The sequence below is a fragment of the Heteronotia binoei genome, chromosome 18, assembly GCF_032191835.1.
Source record: "Heteronotia binoei isolate CCM8104 ecotype False Entrance Well chromosome 18, APGP_CSIRO_Hbin_v1, whole genome shotgun sequence".
Classification (NCBI taxonomy): Eukaryota; Metazoa; Chordata; class Lepidosauria; order Squamata; family Gekkonidae; genus Heteronotia; species Heteronotia binoei.
Genome location: NC_083240.1, coordinates 40,237,992 through 40,258,418, shown reverse-complemented (window position 1 = coordinate 40,258,418; position 20,427 = coordinate 40,237,992). Strand labels below are relative to the sequence as shown.

The window sequence follows — 20,427 nt, the reverse complement described above, 5'->3', positions numbered from 1 at the left end:
AAAAACATCTGGAGAGCTACCGTTGGCTACCCCTGTACTGTATGATAGGAGTTGGTCTATCAGATATGTCAGATGTTCATTACAGACCTGGTTGACAACTACATTAGCTCCTATGGATGGAAAAGATATTTAATGTGTGATTTTATGCTTGCCCCCTTGTTGTTCTGGACAAACACCTTATAGGTCTTTGGACAGAGCAATCAGGATGCATTCTTTAAGAAATACTAGTGCAGTTTAATTGAGTATTTGTGTTGTGTACTAATAATAATAATAATAAATTTATTTTTATATCCCGCCCTCCCCCGCCAAAGGCAGGCTCAAGGCGGCTGACACGACATTGTATTTTACTGTAATCATGGTGCATACCATCATTACAACAAAACAATTAAACAATTAAAATAGATAAAATTACATTCATAAATTAAGTTAAAATTAGAAAGATAATTAAACCATTATAAATTATAGATTTCGGTGCTACAGTTCAAACTATATATAGGATGGCTAGGTGTCGTTTCCCGGGTTTCATCTTAATGCGAGCTGAAAGAGGACAGTTCTGCAAGCCCTGCGAAACTGATTTAGGTCTCGCAGGGCTCGCACCTCTTCTGGTAGTTGATTCCACCATTGGGGAGCCATTGTTGAGAAGGCTTGCTCCCTCGTTGTCTTCAATCTAACCTCCCTTGGTCCAGGGACTTTTAAAAGATTTTGAGAACTAGATCTCAGTGCTCTCTGAGGAACATATGGGGAGAGGCGGTCCCTAAGGTAGGCAGGTCCTTGGCCATATAGGGCTTTAAAGGTAATAACCAGCACCTTATAGCGAACTCGGTACACAATCGGCAGCCAGTGCAGGTCCCGCAGCCTAGGCTGCACATGTTCCCAACGAGGTAGTCCCACTAACAGCCTGGCCGCCGCATTCTGCACTAGCTGCAGTTTCCGCGTTCGGTATAAGGGCAGCCCCATGTAGAGGGCATTACAGTAGTCTAGCCTCAAAGTAACCGTTGCATGGATCACAGTTGCCAGGTCTCTACGTTCCAGGAAGGGGGCCAACTGCAACTAAGATGGAAGAAGGCGGATTTAGCAGTGGCAGCTATCTGGGCCTCCATTGTCAAGGAAGGCTCCAGTAGCACTCCCAAACTCTTGACCCTGCGCACTGGTATCAGTGACGCACCGTCAAAGGTTGGTAGGGAGATCTCCCCTCCTGGCCCGCCGCGACCTACGCAAAGGACCTCAGTCTTCGCTGGATTCAGCTTCAGCCCACTCAGCCTGAGCCAACCCGCCACGGCCTGCAACGCCTGGTCCAGATTTATAGGGACATCGTCAGTCCGGCCATCCATCAATAGATAAAACTGGGTGTCATCAGCATACTGGTGGCAACCCAGCCCATACCTCCGGGCAATCTGGGCAAGGGGGCGCATGTAGATGTTAAATAACATCGGGGAGAGAACTGCCCCCTGAGGCACCCCACAATTAAGTGGGTGTCTCTGGGACAGCTCTCCTCCAATCGCCACCCTTTGTCCCTGATCTTCAAGGAAGGAGGAGAGCCACTGTAAGGCTAGCCCCTGAATTCCTGCATCGGCGAGGTGGCGGGTCAGCAGTCAATGGTCGACCATGTCGAACGCAGCCGACAGGTCTAACAACAGCAATACTGCCGAGCCGCCTCGATCAAGATGTCGCCGGAGGTCATCCATGAGGGCGACCAGAACTGTCTCCATCCCATGGCCCGGGCGGAAGCCGGACTGGCACGGATCTAAGGTGGAAGCGTCATCCAGAAAATCCTGCAACTGCAACGCCACAGCCCTCTCTATAATTTTGCCCAAAAAGGGCAACTTTGAGACATACTAAATTCTGTATGCTGCACAGTAGAATGTTATATGATTAACAATAACTGCCAACATGGTTTTAATTTTAACAGATGGTTTTAACTTTGGAACAGGTTTCTCTCACTCTCTCTTAATTTATGGGGTTCTTGCTAGTCCTTCTCCATACCCTTACCAAATCTGGTGGGAATGGGAGTCCTAAAAAAGTCTCTATACTCCAAAAATTCCAAAACATTGTACAAACAAGATCCATGGGCAAAAGCATGGAATGTGAGAAATGGAATCAAAAACATAACCACTGCCCCTGAATTTGTTTCAGAAACTGACACTTCTACAGGCAAGGAGGAACAAGAAGAAGAAGAAGAAGAAGAAGAAGAAGAAGAAGAAGAAGAAGAAGAAGAAGAAGAAGAAGAAGAAGAAGAAGAAGAAGAAGAAGAAGAAGAAGAAGAAGAAGAAGAAGAAGAAGGAGAAGGAGAAGGAGGAGGAGGAGGAGGAGGAGGAGGAGGAGGAGGAGGAGGAGGAGGAGGAGGAGGAGGAGGAGAGGAAGAAGGAGGAGGAGGGGAAAAAGGAGGAGTAGAGGAAGAAGAAGAGGAAGAAGATATTGGATTTATATCCCGTCCTCCACTCCGAATCTCAGAGTCTCAGAGCGGCTCACAATCTCCTTTATCTTCCTCCCCCACAACAAACACTCTGTGAGATGGGTGGGGCTGAGAGGACTCTCACAGCATCTGCCCTTTCAAGGACAACCTCTGCGAGAGCTATGGCTGACCCAAGGCCATTCCAGCAGGTGCAAGTGGAGAAGTGGGGAATCAAACCCGGTTCTCCCAGATAAGAGTCCGCACACTTAACCACTACACCAAACTGGCATGAAAAGCATGACATGGCATTTCCTCAGATATACATTGCAGCCTATTTTATATGCTAAGCTATAAATGAAGCATTTTAGTTTGTTAAATCAGCAAATAGCTTAAAATTCTAACTTTCTAGAAATGTTACGTCTTTAAATGAACCCATGCACACACACACCATCCCCCCGCAAACTATTCAGTGTAGTTATTTATAGAAAGACAGTTGATATGGCATTCTCAGCCTGATACCAGGAATTAACACCAGGCTGTTCCTGTTGCCAGAAGTAAATACTCAACTTTACAAAAACTTATGCAACTGGCGTCCTGCTGTAATGAAAAGCAGGATAAAAATCTGCAAAATAAAGCAAGTGGTTTAAGAAGAAAGGCAGCGTTATGTTTGGATTTGAGGAAAACTTAACACGCTCTCTTGGGTTCTCCTCTCAAACCCACGTGATCACGGACAAGTCACAACTTGCGTACCAAGTTTCCTCTATCGCAAGCACGGGCCACTGCTCTTCAAAACAGGTAACAAGCTTCAGTCGAATGAAAGAAGAATTCCTGGGGCTTATCCATACATTTCTGTCCTTGCTTGAAAGGTCATCTAGCTCGAGGAAGAGGACTCTCCTCTGGGCTGGGCTGACAGAACAGCCTTAAACTGGAAAAGGCGCTAATCCCCTCATACCCGGCATTGGATCGCAGAGTGTTCTTGCACTGCCTGGGTCCTTAACCCCAAGCAGATCTCTACACCAGGCAGCTTAAAAACTTTAAAGCAAGTGAAGAAGAAAAAGGAAAGCTTTCCCTCATCCTTAAATGGACAGCTGCGGGAAAGAGATAAATTTAAGCCACAAGAGTAGAAGGGATGGAAAGCAGTGTATGCGGCAAGTCCTCTTGTCTTGACCTCCAGAGAGATGGCCAAGTTAGTGCGCATAGATCCTTTGCTGCATCTTCTAGACCTACGCCCCTCCATTGTACAGACACGTCATTTGCAAGAGCAGTGAGCCCCTTGGCTCATCTAACTGCTGGGGCCTTTGTGATCATCTTCTTCATTCTTTATTTACTTCATTTATGCCTGCTTTTCTTCCCAAGTGAAGGCCCAAGGCAGCTTCCATCTTTCTCCCCTCCCTCCGTCACAACTCTGTGAAGTAGATTAGGCTTAGAGTGTGAGACTGGCCCAAGGTCACCCACCAAGGTTCCACAGGAGAAAGGATTCAAAGCTCCCAGGGTCCCCCAGGCCCTACTACAGAACCTCTAACCACTACGCCACACAGTAGTCTAAACGGCACTGCTCTCCTGAACATTTCAGCTGAGTTATTTCCCACTTCTCTTGGCTTTGTGAGATGCTGTTTGCCTTCTTGCATGTAAACTGAAGCTGCAGCATAAGGAAATGGGCAGCACGAGATGGCTGAGATCAACTGAGAGGACCCACACGGCCTCCAATGATTTCGGAGGAACCAGGTTTATTTTAAACTATTAATTTCAATAATAGTTTAATTAATTCCAATGGTAATTTCAATTTTCTTTAATGGTTTCAAGCATCAACAGGCTTTCGCTAATTAGCCACTAGTTGGATCCTCACACACACACAGGATTCCCCCTGCACCAGCCTGCTGAGAGTCAGACTCAATGGCACCAAGTCTGCTCATTGCCAGAGACAGGCCTAGCAACTGGGTACTGTCAGAAGTAGAGCCAAACCACTCTGCCACACTGCCAAGCAGAGCAGCTCTTCACTCTGTCTGTTCTTTTCCTGAGCCAGACTTGAGATTTCACTGCTCTGCTGTGTTTCCCTCCAATATTCCACCCCCACTTCTCAAGGTGACTTAATGCTGGAGCAGGCACTCCCATAGACTCAAATGAGTGACTGCTTTTCTTCCCATTGTAGTCTGCAGCTGGCCAGGTGAGGGGGCTGGAATTCTCAGCAGCTGAGGGATTGCTCCAGCAGAAAGAGATGGTGCAAGCACAATGGAAGGTGTTTATACCCCGGCAGCCTGGGTGTATGCCTTACAATTCTTCCAGCTACAGGGAGAATCAGAAACTGCTCAGGAAAGCTCAGAGCTCCAGAACTGCGCAAAAAACACGGAAGAAAAAGCTGCTAAGCGTCCTAAGCTTTGACTCCACTTTCCACACTATCCTATCTAGGGAGCCTACTTGCTTCCACAAAGGCAGCAGGCCCGTACCTACGGGGGGGGGGGGGGGGGAGGAGGCCTGGCCGCTCCACCCAACCCCCCCCTTCCATTTGTATGGCCCCTCCTTTCCCTGCCACTTCTTGCTTCCCCTGTTTTTGCCTCCCCCACCACCTTTTGTCTCTCCCACTCTCCCCGCCACCCGTTTTTACTTCCCCTGTTCTCCCTGCCCTGTTTTTGCCTCCCCCACTCTCTCTGCTGCTCTCGCCGCCCTGTTTTTGCCTCCCCCGCTCTCCCCGCAGCCCTGGCCGTCCGTTTTTGCCACCCCCCACTCTTACTGCCCTGTTTTTGCCTCCCCCGCTCTCCCCGCAGCCCTGGCCGTCTGTTTTTGCCACCCCCCCACTCTTACTGCCCTGTTTTCGCCTCTCCTGCTCTCCCTGCTGCTCTGGCTACCCCATTTTTGCCACCCCCCCACTCTCCTCGTTGCTCTCGCCGCCCTTGCTGCCACGGCCACTCTCCTTTTAAATTTATTTTTAAAGTGTATGATGTCATTTTGGGCCCCAGGGCCCCTCCACCTAAAATGTTATTCCCTGGGCCCCCCCCACCTAAACTTTTTTGGCTATGTGCATGAAAGGCAGGTAAATATTTGCAGCTGAGAGGAGAAGGCCCTCCCCTCTGGATGAGAACCATAAACCCCAAGCTAGATGCCCTCCTGTTGTGACTGACAACACAATCTACTGCTACTGTTTATGCAAGAGCTTCAGATTCACACCCTTGCTCGTTACTTCCAATCTCATTCAGGATAATGAATATTTGCAGTGGTTCAGAACTTCACCCATCTCTACATAGATGGAAAAAAGAGCTAATGATCCAATTGTTTGTCCTTAATATTTCTCTTGAGGCAAGCTAAAAGCAAGACCACAGCCTCTAGTTAACTGGGACTTTGATTAGTGCTCCTAACAGTCTCCAGTTAATCCCCACAACGGACAAAGGAAAACCAGGCTGAAGTAATAACTCTTCATCCAAGATAACTGTTCACATAAACAAGTCCGTAGACTACAAGCTAAATACAGTTTGGTCAAGGTCAATCTCTATATTTTATACTCACTGGCGAAAAGCTCCCATGGTATTTTCCAGATTCTCTCCAGCACCTGTGGAAATATGCAAAAGACAATTTAAAGTGATGTTAACTACTGACGACTTTAAGCAGATGATGAACAAAGTTATTATTTAAAGAGCTTCAAGGGGGGGGGGCGTGGCTGAATTCTGGAGATGAGAATTGCAAAAGGTACCCATCAGTGATTCTCGGGGTATATTTACAGGAAGTTTCATGAATTCTATGCTCTTCTTTCCCTATTGTGAGAAGAATGCTTAGCCACACCTTGTGTTGCAGGACTAAGGTTAAAAAAACCTCTTCAAATAGCACACCTGCCTTTATCTTAGTACAAATTTCTCAGAAAGCTTCTTCAACACACTCTTATAAAAGTCACACATCACAATCACAACTTGCCAGATATGTAAATTCTACCTGCAATACCACCTAGCTCCATTACTATACTGCTCTATACTATATTGAACAACTAGCCAGCTGCAATAAAAAGAACATTTTAATCTTCCAAGTCATTCCATTACTGACCTAAAAGGGGCTATCCTCGAACAAATGAATTTCAGGGGAAATCACAACACAAGATTGCTAACTTGAGTTAATTCACAAGTTCAGAACAATGGGCTGAATTGGGACACAGGATTCTTATCTCATTACAGATACTAATTTTTCGCATCCTTTACAACACCCCTCCCACCTTCTGACTAGGATAAAAGGACTCAGATCTCCTTTTCTACGCATGTCCAACAAAGGCATCGAAAGCTAGTACTTTGAAACTCTTGTTGGTCTATAACAGGGATGGCCAAAGTTACTTAATGTAAGAGCCACACAGAATAAACATCAGATGTCTGAGAGCTGCAAGACGTGAACGTCAATATTCGAGAGCCACAAGGAAGGAAGGGAGGAAGGAAGATGGGGGAAGGAGAAGAAGTAGAAAGAAAGCAACTTATATGCATTCTCCAAGCTGCTGGCTGGCTTGGAGAAGTGATTTAAAGAGAGAAATGCCTTCTTCAAGCCGACCAATGGGGTTGTGGGGGCTTCGAGAGCCACACAATATGTGTTAGAGCCACATGTGGCTCCTGAGCCACTGTTTGGCCACCCCTGGTCTATAAGGTGCTACTGGACTCAAATCTAGCTGATCTACTGAAGACTGATATGGCTACCCTCTGCAACTTTCAACAAAAAGGTTTTCTTTTCTTAATTATCCTTATAGCTCCCTGCACATTCTGTGCCAAGTCAGAGTCACGGGTGTCACAAATCTCTGCCAGTTACCAGTCGCTGCAGTAAAATGCTCAACCCGCCCCCCCCCCCCCCCCCAAATGAGCAAAATAAGCCCTGTGCAAAGCCGTTCTGCAAGGTGGATCAATACCAGCTTATAGCCACTTGATATGCACTCTAGGTGGCAGCCAAAGGAAAGTCACAGTATTATTTACTTTCATGTCTTGGACATACAATGCTTCTGTTGAATGCATGTAATTCTGCAGATTCAGAAGTTATCCTAGGCAGCAAATGTATTGTGACTAACTTTCCGCAGCTGATCCTATAACAGCGCTAAACAGGCAGGCCTTCATACTGTCCCCTTCTCCCGTCTACAACAAAATCTAAGTAGCTGGAGATCTCTGGACATAGGAAAAGTTTCAAAATTATTTCTTTTCTATCCATGTATTGAGTTCATCAGGTACATTCCTAAAAACCCAGTATAAGGATTTTTTCAGAAGCCCCAAACCTTGTTACGTGTGAAATGCTGGTGAAATGCTGGTAAACACGTGCAGAAATCAGACATGTGTTCAGTGTACTGTCTCTAGGAAAGAGGGCTGTGGGAGCCAAGTGCTTCGAAAGGCCAAAATAAGGCAAGCAACAGAAATGAGACACACGGAAATATTTACTACAAGCAGCTGAGAAAAACTGCTGGCATCTCCATGTATTCTAAGAGTATGCAACAAAACCTGCAATGTGTTGATGTAAACAGGTACAAGTTTACCCCTATTGTTGCCTCCCATATAAATTGAAGGCATCCATTTGCTTTGATGGCACGTACCTAGAAAGAGTATTACAGTGAAATGGGGGGGGGGGGGATCCTTACCCTCCACTCTGAAGCAGGATTATGAAGTGGGTGCAGAAAGGGCAATGCAAATTGCCTCCTATTCAAACCTTATCAACAAGTTAGAGTGACAGAGAAGAAACTGCCTGGGTCTTTAAAGTTTAAAAAAGGAGATGCAGACAGCATGCTTCCTGAATCAATAAGAGGTGCAACAGGAATCCAGGAAGTTTATTACAGAAAACAAAGATCGAACAGAACTTAAAGGATCAGCAAAAAAAAAGAAGAAAAGAAAAGCTACCTATGAACTGGGAGGATTACATCCCTCCTGTCCTGTTTTTGCCCCCTGGAAAAAATTTGGAAATTTGGGGTAATTTGCTGTAAACCTACTTTCTTATCAACCTTAAACTTATTTTACTATTTAAACAACATTAAGATGCATCATTTATAACTTGATTGGCATATAAACTCATACTTGGCATATTTATTAAATTTAAAAGTAAATGTCTTCATTTTCTTTAAGGGAAATTGCAAGTATACCCCAGTTACATATAGCTAGACAGCTGCAAACTATTGCACCTTTACTCCACTAACTTTTGACATCTGAGAAGTACAAAAATAAGACTTGAAATAACACCCCCGCCCATCAATTTTGTAGTGAACAAACATACACATATAATTTGGACAGAGGTTGTCTCAGTCAAAATAGGGAAGCTGTTAGCATATTTGGATACTGAATTAAATTTTGTAATATTGGAAAGCCTGAATACTTTAGTGCTATTTATCTTACGCAATTATAGCATATTCATTGTGGACAAATAAGTCCCATTTAAATAATAAATATGTCCTTTAATATATTTGTGTCCAGAGTACATATAGGAATCACTATGCAATATGCTCTGAATCTTTATGCTCTGAAAATCTTCAAATCTGAGTTTACTGTGCCTCATTTTTCCCCATGCCTACAAAGGAAAACAGGAAGGCTGGTACCATGCTATTCAAAGCTGAAGAACTTAAACTAAACAGATTGGCTAAATCTTTACAACAGCAAGCTTAAGCTTCTATGTGATGCAACTTTAGTACTTTTCAGATCCCCATGCATATTTTCCCCTTTGCAGTCAGCCAGAGAAAACTTCTCACTTTCAAAAGGAGTCAGGGTTCTGTAGAAGGCTACTTCTGACATGAAAAACTTCTTGTCTTGACAGGCCTAAAAGAGACAACACCACTGGTTGTCACCTAGCGCTCCCAGCTCAAACCAGTCCAAAACGTCATTATCTATACAACCATCCTAGATAATAGCATTTTTCTTTTCACGGGCCTTTGGTGGCAGACTTTTCTTTGCTTATTTCTTTGCTTATTCCCTATCCGAAAACAGCTTCTTATCAACAATGATGGGATACCTAACAGAGGCACAAACCCAGGGACCAAAGCAACAAATCTGCTCCCATGCACACTTGGGCTCACCCACTTGCCAGTCCTCCAATGCAGTATCACACAACAACATCCTGCTCTCTGCATAGGACAAACAGGTCAGTCCTTATGCAAAAATAAATAAATAGAAATCTGACATCCAGAATCATAACATTCAGGATACAGCAGCAGAACTCAATCTCACAAACACTATTCCTGACCTCAAAGTCACTATTCTTCTACAAATCAGCTTCAAAGGGAAGCTCCAGCATGAAACTGTTGAAATAGATTTCATTAGGTTTCACATGAATTCCGCCCCCGCCCCCCACAATGTGGAAGGCTGTACCAAGATAAATCAGCAGCCTGTTTCTGTCTCTTTTCTTCTAAGTCTAACCACTTTGATGGTCAAGAAGGATGGTAAAGGGGGAAAAAATCCAGATATAAGTTTATGCAAAATTATGGTAAATTCTTGAAAGTGCTGTGTGGGCACAAGCCTTACTCAAGCCCACAGAACCAGTTCAGCACAAACATTAGTGCTCTAATATAATAACCCTAAAAGTTGAGACATCATTAAAAATCGCTGGCAAATGATTGTGTGTGGGATGCTGAAAGCTCAGTCAAAAGAGATCCCAGTAGCCCCATTACTACTGCCCTTTTAAAGCAAGTATCTTAGAGGGCTGTGCAGGGAGTTGGGCTAGGTGACCTTGGAGGTCCCTTCCAACTCTATGATTCTAAATACATGAGGCTAGCCTCACAGAACTATTATCTGCCCCACTGGGGCAAGCTTACAAGTAGACTTAACGGTGCTACATGTTTCCCAGAGAGGAAAAAACAGTTATTGCCATTTCAGCTCAGAAAAATGGGAGGTCAAATCCACTCTTCCCCAAGGCACCCGTGTACCTGCTTCTAAAGAAAAAAAAAGCCAGGGGCTCCATTCACAGAACTCCCTGTATCATACCTCATTTGACCCTCTAAGATAGTGCACAAGCCTTATAACTAAGAACTGGTCAAGGGAGATAGGGAGAAATGTCTTGACATCGTAGTAGAGAGCTTGATGAAAATGTCTGCTCTGGATGTGGCTGTGCTGAAAAAGAAAAAGTTCATGCTGGGGAAAGATATTGAAAAATAAAATAACAAATATTGTAATGCCCCTGTACAGATCTATACAGCGACCTCCTTTGGAGTACTGGGTACATACCTGTGCCATATCTCAAAAGAATTTTTGCACATCTGGAAAACATACTGAAAATGGCAACCAAGATGATTAAAGGGTCAGAGCATCTTTCCTATGAGGAAAGAAGAAGACTGCAGATATATACCCCGCCCTTCTCTCTGAATCAGAGACTCAGAGCAGCTTACAATCACCTATATCTTCTTCCCCCACAACAGACACCCTGTGAGGTGGGTGGGGCTGAGAGGGCTCTCCCAGCAGCTGCCCTTTCAAGGACAACTCCTGCAAGAGCTATAGCTAACCCAAGGCCATTTCAGCAGGAGCAAGTGGAGGAGCGGAGCATCAAACCTGGTTCTCCCAGATAAGAGTCTGCGCACTACACCAAACTGGCTCTGAGTTGTCTGGTTGTTTTCATTTAGAGAAATGACAATTAAGGCGGGGATATGAAAGAAATTAAGCACAAGCAGAACAAGCGAATAGAGAAAACAAGACTAGATCTTGGAGGGCACCCAATGAAGCTGATGGGCAAAAGATTTGGGATGAACAAAAGGTCATACTTCAAGGGCAGTACTGTCTACTCGAACTGGCAGCTGCTCTCTAGCATCTCAGGTTTCAGTTGTACCAGCTTTTAGTTGGTAATGCCAGGGACTGAATCTAGGGTCTTCTGTGTGTGAAGCTGATGTACTACCCTGCTCCCCACAGAACTGGCAATGGCCATTAGCACATATGCCTTTTAGAAAGGAATCAGTCAGATGAATAGAGAATGGACCCATCAGTGGCTACCAGCCAAGAGGACTGAAGGGAACCGCTACATCTAGAGACACTAACCCTCCGAATATCACTCTTGGGAGGCAATGTTAGGGAAGACCTTGACTTCTGTAGTTCAGGATTCCAAAACAGGGTGCCCATGGTACCCACCGTTTTTTTCAGAAAGTGGGCAAGGACATTGTACTGGCTGCCCTCATAGAAATGAAAAGGTTTTCCACAGCAGCGATAGCAGCTGCAGCAGTTGAAGGATCAGGAGGACTCCTAAGCATCTAGAATTCGACAGCCATTTCCCCTTCAAGCTTTCTTCTTATTTCCCTTTCCCTTATTATGTTGCTTTCTTTCCCTCAAGCTCTGCTTCATTTCCTCTTATTCCTCTTGAGCGATTCTGTTGCAAAGCGAGGAGGGAAGGTATTGTGTTTGGTTCTGTCTCTCGTGGAAGCTATTTTGGGGTGGTGCTTATGACCCCCTCTCAAAAATCCAAAAGAGCCCACAGGCTCAAAAAGGTTGGGAACTCCTGCTCTATTTGTTGGCTATCCAAGGCAACTGGCTGCCTGCTATGTGAAACGGACTGCTGGTCCGGAAGGGCTCTTCTTGCAGTCTTAGGAAGGCAAACCATTTGTTTTTGGCAAATGGATAATCAGAGCCAGCACTCTGGAAGCAAGGAAGACAGTTGTTGTTCAGATGCACAGTCGAGTCCGACTCTTTGCGACCCCATGGACAAAGTCACGCCAGGCCCTCCTGTCTTCCACCATCCTCCGAAGTCTGCTCAAATTCATGTTTGTTACATCAGTAACGCTGTCCAGCCATCTCCTCTTTTGCCGTCCCCTTCTTCTTTTGCCTTCTGTCTTTCCCAGCATCGAGGTCTTCTCCAGTGAGTGCTCCCTTCTCATTGGGTGGCCAAAGTATTTGAGCTTCAGCTTCAGCATCTGACCTTCCAGGGAACAGTCTGGGTTGATTTCCCTTAGGACTGACTGATTTGATCTTCTTGCAGTCCAAAGGACTCTCAAGAGTCTTCTCCAGCACCACAGCTCAAAAGAATCTATTCTTCTGTGCTCGGCCTTCCTTAAATAAATAAAAATGGTTAGTAGCCACGGATGCTCAATAGCTTCTGCACAACTGCTCCCGAAAAGTTTGATTTGCAACATTCGAAAGCATGTAATTTGAAAGCTGCATGTTTTGCAGCTTTGCCTTCGCTGTCCTCCCCACTGTCCACAACCTATTCTTGTTTACATCTCCTCCGAAATCAACAGCTTGTGCAGCAGAGAAGCCCCATCTGTACTTCCTGTCAGGGATAAACTGAGGGTTCTGGAATAGCATTCCAGAAGGCTCAGTTACATTTCTTCAAGAACAAGCAGTTTCTAAACTCCATCTGATACAGTATCGTCCACAAATAATAGATGAGGCTCTTATATGGAACGCTTGCAAACTGAGACGGGGCTTTAAGAACTCCTCGGAGCTGAAGTCTGACACTCAAGATAATCAGCAGTTTAATTGTTGCGTTAGATGGAGGCAACACACAAGAAGGTCTTTATACTGCAGAGAACAATACAGCCAGAGGCCAGAAAAATACCCAGAGAGGTCCATCTACAGTCATCAGAAAAAGAGATCATTTACTAGTGCAAATAGTCCTATGTGTTGAAGAAACACAGTCCTTCTGCAGAACAGGCTAACCTAAATAATAGAAGACAACAGTGAAAGGAGAAGATGCAGCTTGACAAGGGGGCAGAGTGGCTGGAGGAGGGCCAGTTCTTCTGTGCTTATAAACAGTAAATGGACAAAATGCTATAAAGAACAAGTGGTTTTTTTAAAGGAGATAGGAAAGATTAACACAGTAGATTTCAGGTACATTGCACATTGGGCGAGAGGCAGCAAAGAAGACTGTACAAAGAGGGGATGAAGGGCAGAGCTGGAATAATCCCAGAAACCCGACCCTAAACATTCAGGGACAGTAAAATAATTCTGATGTTTGTTACCCCTGCACAGAACTAGTAGCTTTGTGTTTTTAATGTGGTTCTAGTAGCCCTAGAATATGTGTTGGAGGCTCTGCACTTATTTGACTGGCCAACCAAAAGCTGGGAGATCATTGCTCAGCCATGCAGCATATATTCTTGGTGACTGGGAGGCAACAGTGGGAGGGCTTCTGGAGTTCTGGCTCCACTGGTGGACCTCCTGATGGCACCTGGGATTTGGCTACTGTGCGACAGAGTGTTGGGCTGGATGGACCACTGCCCTGATCTAACATAGCTTATATACTTATTTATGCTGCTTGGTTACCAGGGTTCCATCTTTTCCTTCATGCTATGTAACATCTTCATGAGTCCGCTGGAAAAGGTCAGCAGGAGATTTGGAAGTAAGATGTCACCAATATGGAGTTGACACCCAGCTCTATTTGTACTTAACAGAGGATTTCCAAAAGTCCTGAAGTGGTGTTTGCACATGTAATAGGACAGACGAAGGCCAATAAACTGAATGTAGGTCCAGACAAGACTGAGGTGTTGTTAATCAGTGACAAAGCTCCTTGAGTTCATGGATTGAGCATGCAAGTCTCCTTTGTGGCACGTAGTGTTTTTTATTAGCTTTGAAGAAGAAGGAGATTTTGGATTTATATGCCGCCCTACACTCTGAATCTCAGAGTCTCTGAGCAGTCACAATCTCCTCTACCTCCCCCCCCCCCAACAAACACCCTGTGAGGTAGCTGGGGCTGAGAGTGCTTTCAAAGCAGCTGCACTTTCAAGGACAGCTTCTATGAAAGCTATGGCTGACCCAAGGCCATCTCAGCAGGTGCAAGTGGAGGAGTGGGGAATCAAACCCGGTTCTCCCAGATAAGAGTCTGGGCACTTATCCACTACACCAAACTGGCTACAGCTGGCTGTTCTCCAAAAAGTACAATCTGCCTATAGTGATTCATGCTCTGATTACTTACAGAATACACTGTTGTAATGTAGTCTATATGCAGCTGCCTTTGAAAACAATGTGGACACTTCAGTTGGTTCAAAATGTCAGTCAAGGTATTGTCAAGGTGGGATACAGGGATTGTTATCACTCTGGTGCTGAAAAATCTGTGCTGGCTGTCCATCTGTTTCCATGCACAATGCAAAGGACAGTCTCTAATGTACTTTAAAGCCCTAAATAGCTTAGAGCCACGGTATTTGAAGGATCACCATCTTCTCCCATACCAGAGGTGGCCAAACTTGCTTAATGTAAGAGCCACATAGAATAAACACCAGATGTTTGAGAGCCACAGGACAGGAACATCAGATGTTTGAGAGTCGGGAAGGAAGGAAGACGGGAATGAGAGAGGTGGAAAGAAAGCAACTTTATAATGCATTCTCCAAGCTGCCAGCTGGCTTGGCTTGGAGAAGTGATTTAAAGAGAGAAATGTCTTTTCCGAGTCAGCCAGTGGGGGTTTCGAGAGCCACACAATATGTGTGAAAGAGCTACATGTGGCTCCTGAGCCACAGTTTGGCTACCCCTGTCCCATACTGTCCAGCTCACCAGTCAAGTCCTGCTTCATAAACCCTGCTCTCTGTGCCCCCGTCTTCAGAAGTGAGACAACCTGCAATCAGACACAGGGCTTTTTCAGCAGTGGCACCTCACCTGTAGCACAACCTCCTCCTTGAAGCTTGCCCAGTGCCTACATTCCTCTCTTTTAGGCTTCAGACCAAACAATACCGTTTACCCAGGCTTTTAATTCAGGGGTTAATCTTTTAACACCCAGCATGTTTTAGTATAAAAACAGTTATTTGTTTTAAATGATCTGTGCTTTTATGCTCTGGCTTGGTTTTTAATGCTGAATTTTAACAACTTTTGCTGTCTGATGCTTTTATCATGCTTTATTTTATAAGCAGCCCTGTCAGGTTCCCGAGAGAGGCATCATAAAATTTTTCTTAATAAATATCAAGCATTTCCTGCCATCCTTTTTTGAAGCAAAAAAGATCCCTTCTTAAAGTCTAACTCCCTCTTCTGGGAAGACTCACAGTAGGCTGCGCCCAAAATTGGCAACTGACATAGGTATTTCACATTCCCCAAGGCCACAGCTTTTATATGGCCACATGTGCCCTCATACATAAAAAAAGAAAGAACAAGCAACATCCATTCCTTGGGGACTGAAAGCTACCACTACAGAATCAATACAGAATTCAAAGCAGGCTTTAACAGCTCAAGACTGTACTGCAGATTCTTATATGCCCCCATCCGTTTACTTAAAAACCTCCTGCTTGTTTATCTCTCTAATGGATTAGAAGAATGGTTCAAGTGAATTCCCATGAGCAAGAATGGTCTTAAATGCCATTAATTGATGCAATTGCCTAGGAGGGCAATTAATAACACATACAACCCTAACGAACACCATCTCACTAAAGAAGTCCACACAACCTCTTGCAAAGGATGAGTATGATGGATAACCTCCCTAGGGAGAAAACTTGGTACTCACATTTTATACTTTTTGGCGCTGTACCAAGAAGCATCTAGGAGCAGGCACCTCTATGCTTTTATCACTTCTAAAGACCTATTCGGCAAGAAGGCAGCTACAAGCAGAGGCTCGATCCGGACAGAGAGAAAGCTAACAAGTCACTGAACTATAAAAATGGGTAGGAGGAGGAGTACCCCAATTTATAATAACTGATGGCGCCTGACCCCAGGAACAGGACTTACACAACTAAAACAAAAATGTAACGCTGCAAGGTAGGTACAGGGACCATGGTGGAGGAGGAGTCTTTAGAGAGAAAAAGGCACAGAATTACATATTTTTTTTAAACTGCTTCTTCCCTAGAGCTTGGGCCAGGATTCAACGCGTTAAAGTGTATCTTTTAAAAAGAATTCAGACTCAAATACATTAATACCCCCAAGCCCACTATTAGTTTACCCCTGACCCCATGCCGCCAACCAGCCAGACTAAACACTTTTTGTGCAATATCACTCAAGGATAATCTTCTGACACTTTTTGAGTAGAGCAGACAGTAAAGAAACAGGGGCACACACACAAAAAAGGGACAACGCAAAGCAGGGGGCTTTAGAAAGCAAAACAATGTTGCAATCTCTCCCAGTTTGCTCATTCCCTAAAGCCGCCCCCCCCCCACTTTAACATCGTTCTTTGCCCCTTTCTACTGCCCATCTCTCTGCTCCAAAAGGTCAGTTTCAGAAACAATATTTTGGAACACAAGAGAAACAATGTTGGATCAGGCAACTTGAAGTTTTTTATGCTTGTAGACACTTTCTGCAACAGTGAATTCGACAAGTTAATTAGAAGTACTTCCTTTTACCTATTCTAAACCTACTGTCATTAATTTCAGAGCGCCCATGAGTTCCTGTATTGTGAGAAAGGGAGAAAAGTACTTTTACCATGTCACCTCTCAATCATCGTTTCTCCAATTGAATGAGCCCTAAGCTCTTTAAACCTTTCTTCATAAGGAAGGCGTTCCACCCCCTTGATCATGTCTTCTCTGCACCTATCCCAATGCTATATCTTTTTGGAGGTGCAGTGACCAGAAGCGTACACAGGATTCCAAATGAGGCCATGCCATAGATTTACACAGGGGCATTACGATACTGGCCGATTTGTTTTCAATCCCCTTCCCGATAATCCCCAGCAGAGCATTTACACAATCTAAAATAGTTCTGAAATTGCTCTCCCGAAACAGTTAACATCGGTAGCGTGCAGCAGAAACCAGAGATGCGCACACGCAGAAAAAGAGGAAGATAGAAAGGGGGGGGAGAGGGATAGAAGCCCTGTCCTAGTACCAAGGGAACACAGAATCAGTTCATGCTATGACAGTGGAGGTGTCACAGATACAACGCACAGGAGGCGATCCTTATCCCTCCTTGTGGAGAAAGGGACACAGCTTTCAAGGTCAAGGCTTGTTAATGGGGGGAGGGAGCAGTCATCATTATTCCTTCTTCCCCATCAGCTCCTTGCCAATATTTCCCACCGTCAAGCATTTCAACACAAGCTTCAGAACCCCACCCCCATAAAAAGCCCCAGGAGAAAGACTCTCTCTTATTTTTCCTCCTCTCTCTGTCACATGGAATGATTCCCCCTTCACAAGTTGGGGGGGAAGCCTTCCCCCACCCCTTTCCCACCTATTTGGGCTTCTGCCCCCAGGGCCAGATCTAGGGGGAGGGAGCAGAGGGGGCACTTGCCCTGGGTGTTGCAGGAGGAGTGGCACCAAACTGGGTAAAAGAAGACTGCAGATTTATACACAGAATCAAAGAGTTGGAAGGGTCCTCTAGTCCAACCCCCCTGCACAATGCAGGAAACTCACAAACACCTCCCCCTAAATTCACAGGATCTTCATTACTGTCAAATGGCCATCTAGCCCCCGTTTAAAAACCTCCAAGGAAGGAGAGCCCACCACCTCCCGAGGAAGCCTGTTCCACTGAGGAATCGCTCTAACTGGAACAGGCTTTCTCGCCCTTCTCTGTGAATCAGACTCAGAGCAGCTTACAATCTCCTATCTCTTCTCCCCCTACAACAGACACCCTGTGAGGTGGGTGGGGCTGAGAGGACTCACAGCAGCTGCCCTTTCAAGGACAACTCCTGCGAGAGCGATGCCAGACCCAAGACCATTCCAGCAGCTGCAAGCGGAGGAGTGGGGAATCAAACCCGGTTCTCCCAGATAAGAGTCTCTGCACACTTAACCACTACACCAAACTGGGTATGGAGTCCATCCTACTCTATGGGCCCATAAAGGGGCTTCCTTTTTTTTTTTTGTGCAATGTTGCCCCTCCCTCAAAAAACATGTAGATCCGGTCCTGCCCACTCCACCTCATCCCTCTCTTGCTCTGCACCCCCCCTGGAAGATCTTCAACCCCCCCCCCCAAAAGGGCTCATTTTAAAAAAAAATTTGCCCCACCCTCAAAAAACACCCACTTGAACTGCACCCCCCTGGAGCCCCCTCCCCAGGAAGATCTTCAACCCCCCCCCCTCCAAATTTGCGGCTTTCCCGCCTTTGAATGGGAATGACCCCCTCCCCTCCTCTCCCCGCCGCGGTGACAGGCTGCGATTCCTCATTCGAGGTTCTTTCTCTCTCTGTCTCTCTCTCACCGCCGCGGTGGGAGATGTGCCGGCAACGGAACCGGTGGCGCTTGGGTCGGTGGATCAAGCCCGGGTATTTGAGGAGCAGCGCCGAGGTGAGGAGGTAGCCGCCCAGCGTGGAGAGGACATAAAGGGCGGTCGACATGGCCTTCCCCCTCCGAGGCCGGAAAGCTGAGGGGCGTCGCGTCGCGTCAATCCGAAGCCGCCACCCGGCTCGGCTTCCTCGCGCTCTCCCGCGGCCGCACTGAGGGAGCCCGAGCGCGCCTCACAGCGACACCACCTCCGCCGGACGCCCGGCCCGGCCTCCCCGCCCCACTGCGCAGGCGCCAAATCCCCGCGAACAGGTGGGGGGAGAGGAAGGAGGGCGGGCGGAGAAGGTCCTCGCGAGCGCGCTCGCCGAGCGGATTGGTCGGGAGGGGGGGGGGGAGCAACGGATTGGCTGGGGCGCCCGGTCCGGAGAAGAGACTGAAGGGGTGCCAAAAAGAGGGGAGGAGGGGTTGCAGTGACGTCAGGAGGCCCCGTGCTGTCGCGGCCGCCTCTCCCTCTTTTTTTGAAAATAAAACTGACGTAACGGTCCCTTGCCCTTTCCATCGTTACACTCACTGCCCATGCTTGAAATAATCCCTTTTTTTTCTCTCTCTGTGTGTATGTGTTTGAGAGAGCGAGCTCACACGTGGAAGTCGTGGCGACCTTTGGTGATTGACCCCTACTGGGAGCCTGGAGGGTATTCAGGGAGGTGATGATTGTAGCCTGCCTCTGCCTCTCGCCCTGGTATTCCAGGAGGTGTTACATCGAAGTATTTGCCAGAGTCAACCCTGCTTAGCTTCTGAGACCTGACTCGATCAGGCTCACCTAGACTATCCAGCTCAGGTCAAAATCCCATAAGAACATAAGAGAAGCCATGTTGGATTAGGCCAATGGCCCATCCAGTCCAACACTCTGTGTCACAAAGTGGCCATAAAAGTGCCAACAAGAAGTCCACCAGTGGGGCTAGAAGCCCTTCCACTGTGCCCCCAAAACCCAAGAATACAGAGCATCACTGCCCCAGACAGAAAGTTCCAACAATAAGCTGTGGCTAATAGCCACTGATGGACCTCTGCTCCATATGCTTATCTATTCCCCTCTTGAAGCTGTCTACGCTTATAGTCGCCACCACCTCCTGTGGCAGTGAATTCCACATGTTAATCACCCTTTGGGCGAAGAAGTACTTCTTTTTTCAGTTCTAACCCGACTGCTCAGCAATTTCATTGAATGCCCATGAGTTCTTGTATTGTGAGAAAGGGAGAAAAGGACTTCTTTCTCTACTTTCTTCATCCCATGCATAATCTTGTAAACCTCTATCATGTCACCCCACAGTCGACGTTTCTCCAAGCTAAAGAGCCCCAAGCGTTTTAACCTTTCTTCATAGGGAAAGTGTTCCAAACTTTTAATCATTCTAGTTGCCCTTTTCTGCACTTTTTCCAATGCTATAATATCCTTTTTGAGGTGCGGTGACCAGAATTTTACACAGCATTCCAAATGAGACTGCACCATTGATTTATACAGGGGCATTATGATACTGGCTGATTTGTTTTCAGTTCCCTTCCTAATAATTCCCAGGATGTCATTGGCCTTTTTTATTGCAATCGCACACTGTCTAGACATTTTCAGTGAGTTTCCCTTTTATTTCTTTACGTTTATACCAGGGGTGACCAAACTGTGGCTTTGGGAGCCACAGGTGGCTCTTTCACACATATTGTGTGGCTCTTGAAGCTCTCACCACCCTGTTGGTTGACCTAGAGGAGGCATTTGTCTCTTTAAATCACTTCAAGCCAGTAGGTGGCTTGGAGAATGCATTTAAAGTTGCTTTCTTTCCACCTACCCTCCCCATTTTCCTTCCTTCCTTCCTTCCTTCCTTCCTTCCTTCCTTCCTTCCTTCCTTCCTTCCTTCCTTCCTTCCTTCCTTCCTTCCTTCCTACCAACCCCTGACATTCACGTCTTACAGCTCTCAAACATCTGATGTTTGTTCTACATGGCTCTTACATTAAGCAGATTTGGTCACCCCTGGTTTATATCCAGGTAGGCAGCCTTGTTGGTCTGAATAAACTTTTGTTGGTCTTAAAAGGTGCCAGTGAACTCAA

General features: G+C 46.0%; 1 protein-coding gene across 1 annotated transcript in view; it reads right to left on the bottom strand.

Annotated features, from left to right (window-relative positions):
- GDPD1 (glycerophosphodiester phosphodiesterase domain containing 1) overlaps window positions 1-18,547 on the bottom strand; it is a 48,297-nt gene extending 29,750 nt beyond the window's left edge. The window contains exons 1-2 of the mRNA XM_060258827.1: window positions 18,317-18,547; window positions 5,891-5,933 (exon numbers count right to left, since the gene is read on the bottom strand). Of these exons, the coding sequence (XP_060114810.1) occupies window positions 5,891-5,933; window positions 18,317-18,452 (179 nt within the window). The 5' untranslated portion in view covers window positions 18,453-18,547. The remainder of the gene's footprint in view (window positions 1-5,890; window positions 5,934-18,316) is intronic.
- Window positions 18,548-20,427: the final 1,880 nt, after the last annotated feature.